We start from the raw sequence: 14,348 nt of genomic DNA, 5'->3' as shown, positions 1-14,348 counted from the left end.
TGCCACCTGTGTCATATTTGATCCAGAGCAATGTCTAACGGGCTGTATGACAGGCAGAAACAGCCCTACATTTGTGAACAGTGTGAATGTTTGGTTGGCTGGGTTCTTGTTTGAGCATGGTACACTGCTGGTTGGGTCCAGCCTGTGTTGTCTGTGTGTCTGTATTTCTGTGTGTATGTTGCACTGTTTAGTAGTGCAGGTGGGTGACCAGGGTATTTTACATTGGATGACTGGGTATGTATTCTGGTACCTAGCTTTCATCAGAAAGGCCTCAGTGTGTGTGTTTGTGTGTAGAAGTGTGTGTATGTGGGCTGCCACCTCACCTGGTACCACCTCGGCCTGCAACACACATGCAGGCAATTGTGCATTCAGACAGCAAGCATTCCACACACCTTTATGCATTCATAAGTAGGGCTAATCTATTCCACTGACATGCATTTGAATAGAGAGATATGACTTTAAGCCTCAGTACCCATTAACCAAATGGTACACTTATACCACAAGTGGACTTTAGTTAAGGGCAGTATGTAATTGTTTGTACATCCATACAGTAAATGTAAATATGCAGCCCTCATATATCCTCAAAGGGAAGAAAAGGACCAAAACATGGTCTTACAAAATTCTTTGAAATTTCTTATTAAAAATATAGTTGCATAGACTGTCAGAGGAATCAATCAGCAATAATAATAATAAAGAAAAACAGTGAAAGAAAGGAGCTGGTATATCCAGGTCCAGGTATATATGTGGGTGATGAAATTCTCTGAGCATCTTTTGCCAAGAATTCAAAAGCGTTGGCTTTGTTCTGTGTGACCTTGTTAATTTCTTGAGAAGGGTAGTGGTACTGAGTGAGCTGCAACATGAAAAGATGCCAGCAGGTAACAAATTCAACAAAGTTGTTGCACAGATCAAGAGCTTTGACTGTGGAAGGACTAAGATATCAAGATTGACGGTGTGTGGGATTTCTTTGTCTTCTTTGTCTAACAAAACAAGAAATTTGAAGACATCACCTTGGGCTCTAGAAACTTGTGATGGGCATTTTTCACTATTTTGTGACATTTTATAGACTAAACATTCAATCGGTTAATTGAAGAAAATCATCAGATTAGATCATCGAAAAGGAATTACTAGTTGCAGCACCATGTACGTATGATATTTATAAATCAATCTGGAGACCACGCCAGCCTCAATGCCCGAAGTGATACCTTGTAATCTTGCTTGTTTTAACAATTTAAAGAAATTAGCTAGCTTTTTCATACGACTAGACGTTAATATTCAGGGTTCTGGCCTTATTCACGTATATGCTATTCCTGCTAACATCCACAATGTTATAGCATTAGTGTTTAGAACTAGCCTGAGCTCTTAGTTGCTTCTCCACACAGCAGCTTATCTACATTCAGTCAGGTCTAAAGCTTTGCGCTGAAAGGCCAGAGTCAAGAACCGCTCCTGTTTACTGGGACATTTTTCTCCATTTTAGTGTCCTTTTATAATGGCTACATTCTGTGACTCTAGCCTCATCATCCTCACCTGTCACTGCATGCTCTTGTCACTCAAAGGGATGTAAGTCTGCCCTTGGCCTGTGGGGACTGAGAGCGCTTTTCCATTTCTCTTTCACCGTCTTTCCTAGCATGTTGGTGTTGACAGGCAGGTTAATAAGGCTTTCTGGCTCAGATCAGGGCCATTTGGAGTGTTTATGTGCAACACTGGAGCCCCATTGAGGCCAGTTTTGTGTGAGTGTACATGTGTTTACATGCATTTGACATCAACCAGCTGAGTATCCCACTGCCTGCCTCTTCCTCCTGATGCCAGTGGAAGAGGTCTGGTCGGGGCTCGGACCAGTGCCAAGCTATGTGGGTATGTTGGTCAGCACCATACTCTCTATCTGGTGCCAGAGAGAGTCCCAGCTTGTAGCCAGACCTTGTTTTACTGCTAAGCTTGTCAGTGGTGGAAAATCTGCATTTAATTATAGACAAAAATATTTATCTTCCTCCTTGGCACCTGGAGTCTGTCACTCAGGGACAGTGGTATTCATACAGCCTGTCTACTGCTTTTGTCCATCTAAAGCATTATAAATGGCTATTTATTGAGAATGTTACTAGTTATTATTACTATCAGTCCATTGGGATGCACTCTACATTGCATGTCTAATACATAAGCTGGACAAAAAGGCAGGACAGAGGCATTTGTCTGCACCTGCTTCTTTCAAGGACTGATTCAATTTTCAGGACAGCCACTGGACACTTTTCTAGTATTGCAAAAAAAAAATGAAAAGGATGCCGGCTGTCTTCTCCATCCATGTGTGAATAAATGTCTACATACAGTACCCACTACCCACATTTTCAAATGTTGTTCGTAAGCCTTGAATCTTCAATCTTTATGAGGAGCCTTACATCCCTGATAGAAATAGCAGAGCACAACAGTGGATTCCATCTTGTGCTCTGGCATCCAGGGCAGAAAACACACATCTACATTGACAAACATATAGTGCACACACAAAGAGACAGGGCAGACATACAGGTCTGCTCAGGAGGAAGGTCTCTTTCAGGTTGAAGAAAAGAAGCAGATATGTATACTTAAAATACAAACATTGGCTTGTACACATATTCTGAGGCAAGAACTGCCGTCTGCGGATTCTAACTTTACAATCTGATGATAAGAATCCATTTTCTTGGGTCTGACCCTGTGAATGTTAGGAGACCTGAAAATAAGGATGTGGAAATGATGAAACTGTTCAAAATGCATTTGGCATTGAGATATACCAATATCTCAGTATCTCGCTTTTTTTTTTTAACCTAGCAACGTATTAACCTGTATTTTCTACAGGGTAAAATTATACTCTAGGCATATTGGCGTTGTGGGTGGATGTCACCAAACAAAGGTTAGATGTGTTTGCTGCTAGGCCAGATATGTATACAACCCTCTATATTTGTATGATACCAATTTCTTTATGAAAATATTGTAAATGATTGAGTCATATTTAGATTGTTTATGTGTGAGTAAATGCTGGACGAATTTAATATGTGAACTGTGTGCGGGTGCATTGTGTTGCTCATACGTATGTGTGTGTGTGTGTGTTTGGGGGGGAGCTTGTGTGGCCTTGTGTCTGGTACTAACTCATCCGGCTATTAATTGTGTTAGCACCGCAGCTGTTTGCATTGGCCAGATTGAGAGCAGCGCTACAGGGCCCTTCTGCTTCTCTCCACTGGGATGAGCTTCCAGACCTCCTCATTCCCACTGATCCCAACCAAGCTTTTCTTTTTTTCTCTATACTGCTCTGCAAATCTCTCTCTCTCTCTTTCACTCTCTCTTTCGCTCTCACTGATATCCTTCTCTGTTTTGCTTTATATTTCTCTCTCGCCGTCTCTCTCGTGGGAGATTGACAGACTAGTTAGCGGAACAACAGGGGGACATTCCTTCACATGCTGTTCATTTTTAGGGTTGGCGAATAAATGACATATGTGCTCTCTACCATCCTCACCCTCCACCCACCCTTCCCCACGTGTCTGCATGAAAAGGGCAAAAGAGAGAGATTGTGCATGTCTGTATGTAAGGTTGGGGTGGGGGTGACTTTCCTCCAGACCCCCTGGTTATGACCTGTGTTGAGGGCAGGTGGTTGGCCATCTCTCTCCCAACAACGGACATCCATTCTTGGGCCACATGTCAGCATGTCTGAGAGGGATGATTCATCTTAAGTGAACTCTTCCAATAAGTGTGATTATAATTGAGAATGACAAAAACACTGTGGCCAGATTTTGTCTACACTAAGATAATACAAAAACACACTACTGTGTACATTACTGTGTGTGAGTATTCATAAATTAGTATTAGATTGGTACCAGCTGTATGCTGTGTCAAAGATTTGGGTGGACGCAGTTTCCTCTAAAATAAAGCCTTGTCAAACCAAGGAGAATACCACTGGTGTAAATCAGGAAGTACCAGTAAAGGACCTCCACAGTACTCCTAAAGGAGTTAACCCACCACCCCAACCCCCTGCCCTCTGAACACCCTCAACATTTGACTGATGGCTTCTCAAATCAGTAGTGTGGCCTCAGTGTGTGTTGAGCCTGCTGGACCAACCTGTCCTATGGTTATGTGGCTGGCTCGGCCCAACAGGTTGCAGTGGCAGTGGTAGCCTTGGCTGCCCATCTGCCCCTGGCATCTGTCCTCACATCTGCTTCACCGTGGACGGCCAGGGGACGGACCCAAGGAGAGCCTCCCCTCTAAACGCTCTGGCATTAATGTCCATGATGGATATCTGCCAAAAAAGTGTCAATCTGATAAATTGACTGCCAGCATGCTAGAGCTGTGGTTTGAATGCAGACTATTATTATTTCTGTTCTGTATGGAGCACTTACCTTGTAGTGGACCTCTGTATTATCGAGGATAACCCAGTGGAACAAAGATTGTGTAAAATGGCTGAACCTTTTAAGAGTCAGCATGAATTATAATTGAAAACCTGTGGAATCATTTTAAATGATAGAATTATGGAGGAAAAAAAACAAATTTTAAAAAATTAATTAATAATAGATTAAGTAATTTGAAGTTTTTGCTAGAAGGGGGGTTGTGGTGTGTTTAATTATGTCATCTTATATGTCATGAAGATATGTTATATGTTATCAAGATGTGCATTGTTTAAAGGTAACAGACTCCAGGACATGATGGTAGTTTTTTCTTTTTAGATCTTTCAGAAGTGATAGAAATGCTACAGTGGTAAATACTGTATGTACCACAAAGCTAAAATGTATAGGGGTAGATTATTGTCACATATCAAGATATTAAAACTAAGATTTGATCTTGTAAACTGAATTCATAACTGAAAAATAGGATTAAAAAAACATTTGTAAAATAGTATTGTAATGTCTGAAATAATTTGCTTTATTCTTACAAGGTCTGCAAGTGTAATGTTTTCAGTGTTACAAAATCTGTGTCTTCGAAATGTTGATTAGAAGCCAAGTGATTTTGGGGGTTTGTGGGTTTGTTTGTTTGGTTCCCTGTTAAAATACTGTCAGAAATCCCAGAATGCCAACTGAAAGAAAAGATTTAAATCTGACTCAAAAGTTTGAAGAGTTGAATCTCTGTTGAATGTCTGCAAAGCAAGTTTGAGAACTTTGAAGACAAATATGAAATCATAGATTACACATTAAAACTTACTTTTAATGTTTTAATATGTGACACTGGTCTACCCTCCGGTAAAAGTACAGTAGTGAAAAGGCCTTGAAAAGGGGTAATAGTGGTTTTCTCCTTACCATATTCTGCTTCCTTTCATAAGATTATGTCTCTCTGTTGTTCTTGACTTTCATCAGTGTTTTTATTTTGTGTTACAGGGCTCCGCGCTTCAAGGGCTACCAACAACAAGACAGCCAGGAGCTTCTGCACTACCTAATGGATTCTATAAGAGTAGAGGAAACTAAAGTGAGCTTATAAACTGTATATATGTACATACACCTGTTTAGCCACAGCACTTCTAACAAAGCCCTCATCCTCTAGCATGCTAACACACTAAACTAAGATGGTGAACATGGTAAACATACATTCTGAACATGAACGGCATTGTCACTGAAAATTAGCATTCTCACATTAGCATTTAGCTCAAAGCACTGATGTGCCCTAGCACAGCCTCACAGAGCTGCTAACATAACTGCAGACTCTTAGTTTGTTTTCTTTTATTTGATTTAGCAAATGATATTTTGTTTGTTTTAGTCTGCTATTTTTGTTGTTTAGCCGGATTGCTGTTAAGTACATAGTTATTTATGGAGTACATTGTACAATTTATGAAAAGATAATCAAGCAGCAATAATGGCAGTTCACTTATAAAATTAATGAATTAAAGAATTAATTTTAGTCACTGGCATTTATTGTCAGCCTTATGAACCCTCCACTTGTACAATATATAGAGACTAGACTAGGATGAACTCAGCTCTGTGCTGTGCTGTGCTGGGCTGGGCTGGGTTCTCTCACATAAGCTGATATCTTCTTTTTGTTTGGCTAGCCAGTTTTTGTGCTTTAACCTTATGGTGCCATGTTTTTGGCAAGTACAGAGAAACCCCCTCCCCCCAAACCCTTTGCAGGGCAATTAGGAGACCCCACAGCAGCCCTTTGCAAGGCTGAGCTGCCCCCCGTGGCCCCACCAGTGACTACGTGAACCAAGGAGGAGAAGTTAGCGGGTGTGTTTAGTGGTCAGCCCCAGACCCAGGAGGGGCCACAGGCTGGGCTCCCCTGCTCCCATTCAAACTTGTGAACACTGACAGTTGTGCCACTTAGGGGACTTGCAAGTGGCACGACCGGCATCATTGTGCGATCTTGGGAAACCCACAGCTGCTGAATGAGCTCCAGGGCCGTCCCATTGTGCTTGAGGGTCACCCACAGCCCCCCTCCCACACACAACCACACACACACACACACACACAAACACTCATCAGCCCATCAGCCTGTCTCCCAATCCAATCAAGGAGGTAAAGAGGGAGGGGGTACGGCCTCCTCTATTCATTCACTCAGAAACTCATTTATACAGCCAAGCACATTCAGAGATACAGTGGCATTTTAGCCTACAATATAATATATCATTTAAAAAATGAATGCAAACATTAAACCAGTGACTAACTGTTCTAATAAAGATGAAATGTTTAGCTTCTTCAAAGCTGGACAAACATGTCGTTCTTTACGAGAATCTATAACTGAGCCAGAATAAACCTATTCATTTTGAATAGGCACATTTGGGTAACTCATAAATACCACAAAAATAATATACACACTCCTGTGTGAGTGTGTGAGTGTGTGTCCGAGAGAGACACTGGTATTTTTGCAGTGGGTGTCACCAACCTTTTAGAGGCCCTAAGTGTTTGTGTTGATTGGCCATTAGTATCAGAGATCTAAATATGCTAATTTGGCCCCAGTCAATTATCACCAATTAGCTGAGACGGTAGGTATTACTCTCTCAGGGCATGGACTGTCCTTCTTCGCCCTGTCTTCATTTTAGTTTCCACCCCTGCACCCTTGTACCAGCAACCCTCTCCACCCCCTTAACCGCCTCACCCCCTCCCTACCCCCTCCCATCCTGTGTGGGACAGTGCACGCTGTTACATTGGTGGGGGTTACTGGTAATTAATTAGTAGGAGAGCCTCAGCCTGGTTTGACTCTGCTGACTGAGTGGGGTGCAGACTGGCCGAGCTTGGATTAACAGGACTTTTTGACCTAAATAGCCAGTCCAGTGTGTGGGTCCCGATACAATGTGGGCTGACTGGTCTCGACCGCAGACATAGACCATGGCCAATTATCTATTGATTGGTGCTTTACTGTGGCTGTGCCTCTTCACAGCTTTCTCACCAACACACTCACTGACCATGTCACCTTCAATAAGACGCTCCCGTGAAGAACTTCTGCGCACACACACACACACACACACAAACAGAAATCATGCAGAGTTCATTAAGGGATTTACATGTTTATGTTTTTAGACAAGCACAATAATTATTTTACACTAATGATGCTTATAATAAGGTATACCTGTCAAACTGAGCTGTAGGCTACATTTTGATGTTTCACTAATGGAGGTAATGGAGAGAATTCAAGAAAAAAAACAGTGAATTTATGTGTTTATTTTGCATCCAGGAATATCACATAAAGTCTGCATTGTTGTATTTTTTTTTGTTTGTTGTTTCCAGAGGGTGAAAGCGGGAATTCTGAAAGCTTTCAACAATCCCACAGAGAAGACTGCAGATGAGGACACCAAACGCAAAGTCAAAGGTTTATATGCCAGTCGCCGTAAATGGATGGCCAAGATCAATAGTCCCATCTTGTGGCAGCTAATGGAAATACAACTTATTTACAAACCAGACTGAGGGTGGTTTGAACGAAGACATATAACAGCATAATCTTTGTTAGATAAACCTTCAGTGTTGCCTGAAAAGTTTTGTTCGTATTATCAACAAAATGAGTTATATACCTTCTAACTGTCCAGCTTGTCGAAATTGAAATGTGTGTTTGACCTTTAAGAATTAGAACGTCTTGACAAAAAAGGTTATTTTGATTCCAAGAAGTAATCCTGCATCTGTCCAAAGTCCAAGAAGCTTGATTCTAATTCTGAACACAATTCGTTCTCAGCTTTTATTGAAGACATAATAGTGACCAGAATGGTTTTAAAGGAATTGACAGACTATTCATCACATTATCCACCTATGTAATCAATAGATGACAATGTTTTCTTTCCCACTAGCATACGGGAAGGAAGGTGTGAGGATGAACTTCGTTGACCGCATCTTTGTAGGCGAGCTGACCAACACAATAATGTGTGAGGAGTGTGAGCATGTAAGTGTATATTGGCGAAGCATTGCATAGGCTCTGAATAGTCCGTGTGAGCCAATCAGGCAAAGAGTTGAACTCAAAGGAATACACATGAAGCACAACAGGGTCGACAAGATCACACTTTTTTCATCTAGCCTTATATTCAGACAACAGTTGATGCTGAATAGATGTGGTAAACCTTGCTGTTAAACCTTCCCCACCTTTCTTAATATTCCATTTTATTTTGCTACTGGTTCAAACAAATGCTGCAGGAAGCACAATAGACTGCCAGACAAATTCCAGCAACACTGGTGTTGTTATAAGTGGTTATAAACTGGCAGATATTTGTAAGCTCCCCAATATTAAGTTGCCATTTGTCTTCTAGCCGTTACATCCAAGTATCATTCTTTACTTTGATACCCACAACCAAAGGATGACGATGTACTAAAAAAATAAGTCAGAGGGAACAGAAATCAACAGGGAAAAACAAAACAAAACTGCACTTCAAGGACCAGCTCAGACACCAACTGTTTACAGCAGGCTTTTACAATAAAATGTGGGCACTCAGAGTTGTTAACAAAGCAACTGCCACTATGAAAACTAAAGAATATCCTTGAAGGTAGAGAGCACCAGGTGTGGAGCTACAGAGGAAAAAGAAACAGCCGCTTCCCACAGCTCCTCTTAGAGTGAAAATCTGCAGTAGAAGTTAATTATTACCAACAGGCTTTGGTCTTAACTATTAAGGAAAGCAGATAAATATATATGCTGGCACTGACTTACATGTGATTTCTCATTCAGATCTCCACAGTGAAGGAGGCTTTCATAGACATCTCTCTACCCATCATAGAGGAGAGGGTGAGCTACTACATTTGTTCAGAAGAAAATCAATGCAAATAATATTAAAGGATGATCATTATCACTCTTACACCTTAGCCAGTATACTACACCATGTTGTTACCGCTTAGAACTGATGATGCTTTATTTGTCGCTCAGATATCAAAACCATCAAACCCTGGTAGGCTGGGGAAGGGCAGCCGGGAGCAGGACACCCACATGACTCACAGCGACCAGGTTCCTTTTGCAGCGCACTCTGTCAACAGAAACACCAGGAAGCTGAGCGGACAGGTAGGGGAGTCTATATGAAGTATGTAATGGTAAAGAGTCCTTCTCATTTGAAAAGCTATTCTCTTTACTGTTTCTATTTATGCCTCTCATAAAGCTGTTATCTGCCGGGTTTGTTTGTTTATTTGTTTTATTCTGTATCATGTCAGTGTTTTTTTTCCCCCTGACACCACTGTCTGCAAACTGATGCACAATACGCACATTGTGCAAAGCCTGGGCCAAATGTAGACATTTTACTCATTTCAGTTTCTATTTTTTGTCATCCTTTGTAAGATTTTGAAAAGAAGACAAAGCTTGGCCCTTTAAATTCTACAAAGTGAAATTCTCTTTGTAAATCGACCGCCAATAGAAAGACAAAGCAACATAGGGCAAGCTAATAGCTAACCTTTTTAAATGTGTAAATATCTATACATATTTATCCAATTTAATTCTTACCCTCTAAAGCACTAGTTCTCAAACTATGGCACATGGTGGTTCCACACAAGCTGCTTGTAGTGGAAGAATCTCTGAATTATATTTATTTTAATTGAATTGATTAATTTAAAAACATATATTATCAAGATACTACAAAATGTTGACTAAAATACTTCACTGAAATGTAATTTAAAATAACTTCTGCATTTCTTGGATATTTTTTTTCAATATCAACCTGCTACATTGTCATGCATGTAGTGCACACAATACATCCATGGTCTAACATAAGCTAAAACATGATGGCAAGACAGTAGGCAGAGGGGAAATAAAAACACTGCAATTGTGGCTCCAAATGGTAACTATTAAGTATGGACCAGGAGTACCTCTTTTCCACCAAATTATCTCCTTTGCTTGAAAAGTTTTGTTCAGGATTTAACAACAGTCAACAATAAATAATTTTATTAGAAATAAACTTACACCGTGCATGAACTGTCCGTAGCTGAATAAGGTCGGCCTACATTACTGTATTTTAACGTTGGTCATAATAGTGGTACTTAAAGAGCCTGGTATTTTCTGTGGTGGTAAGTGAAGAAACGTTGTTGTAAAGTGTTTCATATCCATGTCATGTCCAATTTCCATGTTGACTCTGTTAAATACATAATATTTGTCATCTGGCACATCAGAATAGGCCTCACTGATGTATCTGTTCTTCTCTCCAGAAGCAACAGAGCAGGAGGTCTTCGAGCTCTGTGGAGGAGAAGGGAGCAGGCTGCAGTGCGGAGCGGCCAGAGGAGGAGGGGGTAGCTGGTGGATCAGCCCGCGGCGTCTCAGTTTGCAAGATGGCCGCTGCCGGCAGCCTATCAGATGGCAGTGAAAGAGACTCTGGTGCTCAGGACAGCAGTAATGACGCTGACAGCGAGGCCTCAGAGAGCGAGTGGGCCCCACGCACCCCCTCCTCCAGCCACAGCCACGGGCACATGTCCACCCCATCGTCCACCTCCACCCTCACTCCATCACCTACACCCATCTCCGCCTCCTCCCCTTCACCGTCATCCTCCACGAGGCAAGGTGGCGCTGTAGAGCAGCTAGTTACTGCAGTGTCTAAAGTCAACCTCGGGTTCACCTCTGCGGACTGCTCTCCTTCTACACGCTGTTCTCCAGAAGAGCAGGGAGAAACACAGTCACGAGACAACCTCCACCATCAACACCACCAGGGGGCCTTCCAGGTGCTGTCCCACAGTTACACACCCAGCTCCAAGGAGTGCTCCATCCAGTCCTGCCTCCACCAGTTCACCTCTGTGGAACTGCTGATGGGCAACAACAAGCTGCTGTGCGAGAGCTGCACTGAACGCAGACAGAAACAGCTGCGAAAGAGCGGCTCAGTCGGTAAGACAAAACATGTGGAACAACAAAGAGCTTTGAAGAAGAGCAACCAGTCTGCGAGTTGCCTACCTGCAAATAATTGATAAGATATTTTAAATTATAGCCAGATTACTGTACATCTTTTGGATATTGAACTCATCTCATGTAAGCTTGATTGATAGTTGTAAAAGGTTTATCTAGTTTTATTTTCGTCCTTCATGGAGCATGCTGGACGTAGGCAGCTTAAATTCTTGCCAGTTACAATTGCTTCTGCCTTTGCTTTGGAAAAAAATATTAAAACGTCCATAGAAAGGTCAGTCCACCCCTGCAGCGTAATTAAATTTTTTTCTGTGTGCTGACAATGTTCCAAACAGTCATATTTTTGGAATTATATGGTTAGATACACAACTACCATCTCAATCCTTGACTCTGCCACCCGACCCTGTTGAGTTCATCACTAGCACATCAGAGCGAATTCTTTCTACTGTCGAAATGGAGGGCTACAATCTGATCACTGAAGTTGTCAGTTTCTCTATGGTTCCAGATGTTCCTGTCATCCCATGATGTATATAACGTTTTTTTAATCACTTAAACTCTTTTTTCTTTTTCCAGGTGTCATGACTTTGTTTGTTTGAATAAAACAGACTGGATGTTTTAACAGTTAAACCTGACATTTCTTTGTGTTTTTTGTTTCTGGCATAGATAAGAAGGTGGAGAAAATGTACACAAGCGCTAGGAAGCAAATGCTGATATCCTCGCTGCCTCATGTCATCACGTTGCATCTTAAACGCTTCCATCAGGTGAGCAGACACATGCTGCCTTTTTTGTTTTTGCATATCCTAAACTGTGCCATTGAGGGGCTTGTGTTGGGGTCTGCAGGCCTCAGTGTTAATGTGCTATGGTTCTGCTTTTGTATTTTAAGGCAGGGATGAACTTACGAAAAGTCAACCGCCATGTTGACTTCCCTCTGATCTTGGATCTGGCTCCATTCTGCTCGGCGTCTTGCAAGGTATTAAATGACTAATCCAAAGTTGATTGGTACTGTTCCTCAAAACATGTATTTTGTGTAAGTGTGTGTTGTATGGGTCACTGAAAGGTTGCTTTATTTATGTGGATTAATTTGTATGTTTTTTTCTGTCTAATTTGGTTTATGTTTTACTGTAAAGCACATTGAGTTGAGTATGTGTGTATGAAATGTTCTGAACAAATAAAATTGACTCTGTATCTTTACTTTTTTTTTATATTTTCCTTTTTGCTAATCTTGTTTTTTTGCTAGAACCTGGCAGCCGGTGATCGCGTCCTCTACAGCCTGTATGGGATTGTTGAACATAGTGGCTCAATGCGGGGGGGCCACTACACTGCTTATGTGAAAGTCCGTGCTCCCCAGAGGAAAACAGAACAGCACCACAGGAACCTATCAGGTCAGGGTTTAGTTCTCTTGAGCTCCTTTAAGAGCTTTTATCTATTCTGTGTCTGTGTTTTTTATGTTTGTTCATAAAAGTGGTGCATTCTCAATATTAAAGATGTCCTCTACAAAGGGCAGTATGAATAGAGGTCTTTATGTTCAATAAAGCCCCGTGGTTTTCTCTATTTGTATTTCTCTTACTCTTTAGGAGATTGCCTAGCTTTACTGTACAGAGTAATGCTGAAATGTATTTGTTGAAAAACCTTGCTGCTAACAAGTTGACACAAGGCTCAAACATGTGTTCCATACGTTTCACCGGGGTATACCGTATAGGAAGGTATTTGTGTAAAAAAACAAGCAAAAAAAAAAAAACTGACTTGCTGGTGATAGAAGTCATTTTAGCATACCAGGACGTGTCTATGTTAACAGGTGTAGTTTTCTATCCTTTAAGGGCACTGGTTTAGTGGCCCCAAGTCATCTCACGTGATTCTACTCAGCCAATCAAATCTGTGTGACACATGGGAGATGAGATAAGAGACAGTCTGAGTAGTAAGCAAGTCAGAGAAAGTTGTAATTTCACATGGTGTTCTCTAAAAAGAGAAAAAGTAGACAGCAAAAAAGAGCTTTTAATCCAGAATGGACACTTATTATATGTTCATTCTTCCCACTGGCAGACTGTGGAGATAAAAAGCAGCAATGTGAGGTGCCACTAATATTCCAAGACAAAGCACAGAGCAAACACACCCACACAAATCTAAACTGAGCGCACAGAAGATAAACGCTCTAAGAGCCAATATGATCAACCCGCCAGAAAAAGGAGCGTCTATGTTGTCGACACAGTTAAAAGTCATACTTTTAGGATTTCTAAATATGTGCCCAAGTCTAATTGAGAAGTCCATCTTCTTCATTGGATTGCATTATTTTAGCTTTGTTATGTGGAGCCATGCTCTGACAATTCCTGCACATATCTGTACACTGAACTGAAGACTGTTTACCCACACTGGGTTTGTCAGACAAATGAAACAACAAATAGCTGCTTATTTCTCAAAGGAGTCTATGTCCCCCTTGATATTGACACTGTGTGTTTGCGTGTGTGTGTGTGTGTGTGTGTTTCAGGTGCGAGGGATGCCGGTGGCAGCTCCCAGGGCCAGTGGGTGTACATCAGCGATACCACCGTTCAGACCGTACCAGAGTCAAGGGTACTCAACTCTCAGGCATACCTTCTCTTCTACGAGGAGATGCTGTAATGTGACACAGGAAAATACTTTTCCCAAGATCTCTGTTTTGCTTTGTGTTGTTACATGCCTGTACTACTCCTCTTACTGTATCTGTGAGTAGGTCGAGGGAAGAAAAGGGAAAGACTTCACTGTACACTCACTTGTCTTACATAAGAGGAATGACCCTTGTGTCATTCTCAGTTCAAATTGGCACTTGAATATGTTGATGTGAATATCTTAGATATATAAAAGATAATATTTTCTGCTTTGATATAGCCCAGATTTTCATTCATGTTTCCTGTTTTAAAAACCCTACTCTTTATAAAGAGGCCGGGAGAAAGGAGGGTTACTGAATCTGAGCTGTTCTTAGTTTATTGTCTATCTCTGTCACAATTATGTGCCTGAGATAAGTGCATGGAAGAGTTTGCTACAGTAACTAACAGGAAATAATGCAGAATTATCGCATGCTAAACTGCCCTGACTAGTTGATGTCAGTTTGTGTGTGTGTGTGTGTGTGTGTGTGTGTGTGTGTCTATGCACGTGCATAATTA

General features: G+C 41.4%; 1 protein-coding gene across 1 annotated transcript in view; it reads left to right on the top strand.

Moving 5' to 3' along the window:
- Window positions 1-14,328, top strand: part of usp45 (ubiquitin specific peptidase 45) — a gene marked incomplete in the record, with an annotated part of 28,651 nt that extends 14,323 nt beyond the window's left edge. The window contains 10 exon segments of the mRNA XM_035671918.1: window positions 5,322-5,409; window positions 7,659-7,740; window positions 8,210-8,301; window positions 9,076-9,132; window positions 9,271-9,402; window positions 10,533-11,199; window positions 11,878-11,975; window positions 12,098-12,184; window positions 12,452-12,596; window positions 13,697-14,328. Coding sequence (XP_035527811.1) covers window positions 5,322-5,409; window positions 7,659-7,740; window positions 8,210-8,301; window positions 9,076-9,132; window positions 9,271-9,402; window positions 10,533-11,199; window positions 11,878-11,975; window positions 12,098-12,184; window positions 12,452-12,596; window positions 13,697-13,827 — 1,579 coding nt within the window.
- Between the last annotated feature and the right edge of the window lie 20 nt (window positions 14,329-14,348).

The sequence above is a fragment of the Morone saxatilis genome, unplaced genomic scaffold (genome assembly GCF_004916995.1).
Source record: "Morone saxatilis isolate NCDOM2014 unplaced genomic scaffold, NCSU_SB_2.0 Contig24, whole genome shotgun sequence".
Taxonomy (NCBI): Eukaryota; Metazoa; Chordata; class Actinopteri; family Moronidae; genus Morone; species Morone saxatilis.
This window is presented reverse-complemented; position numbering and strand designations above follow the sequence as displayed.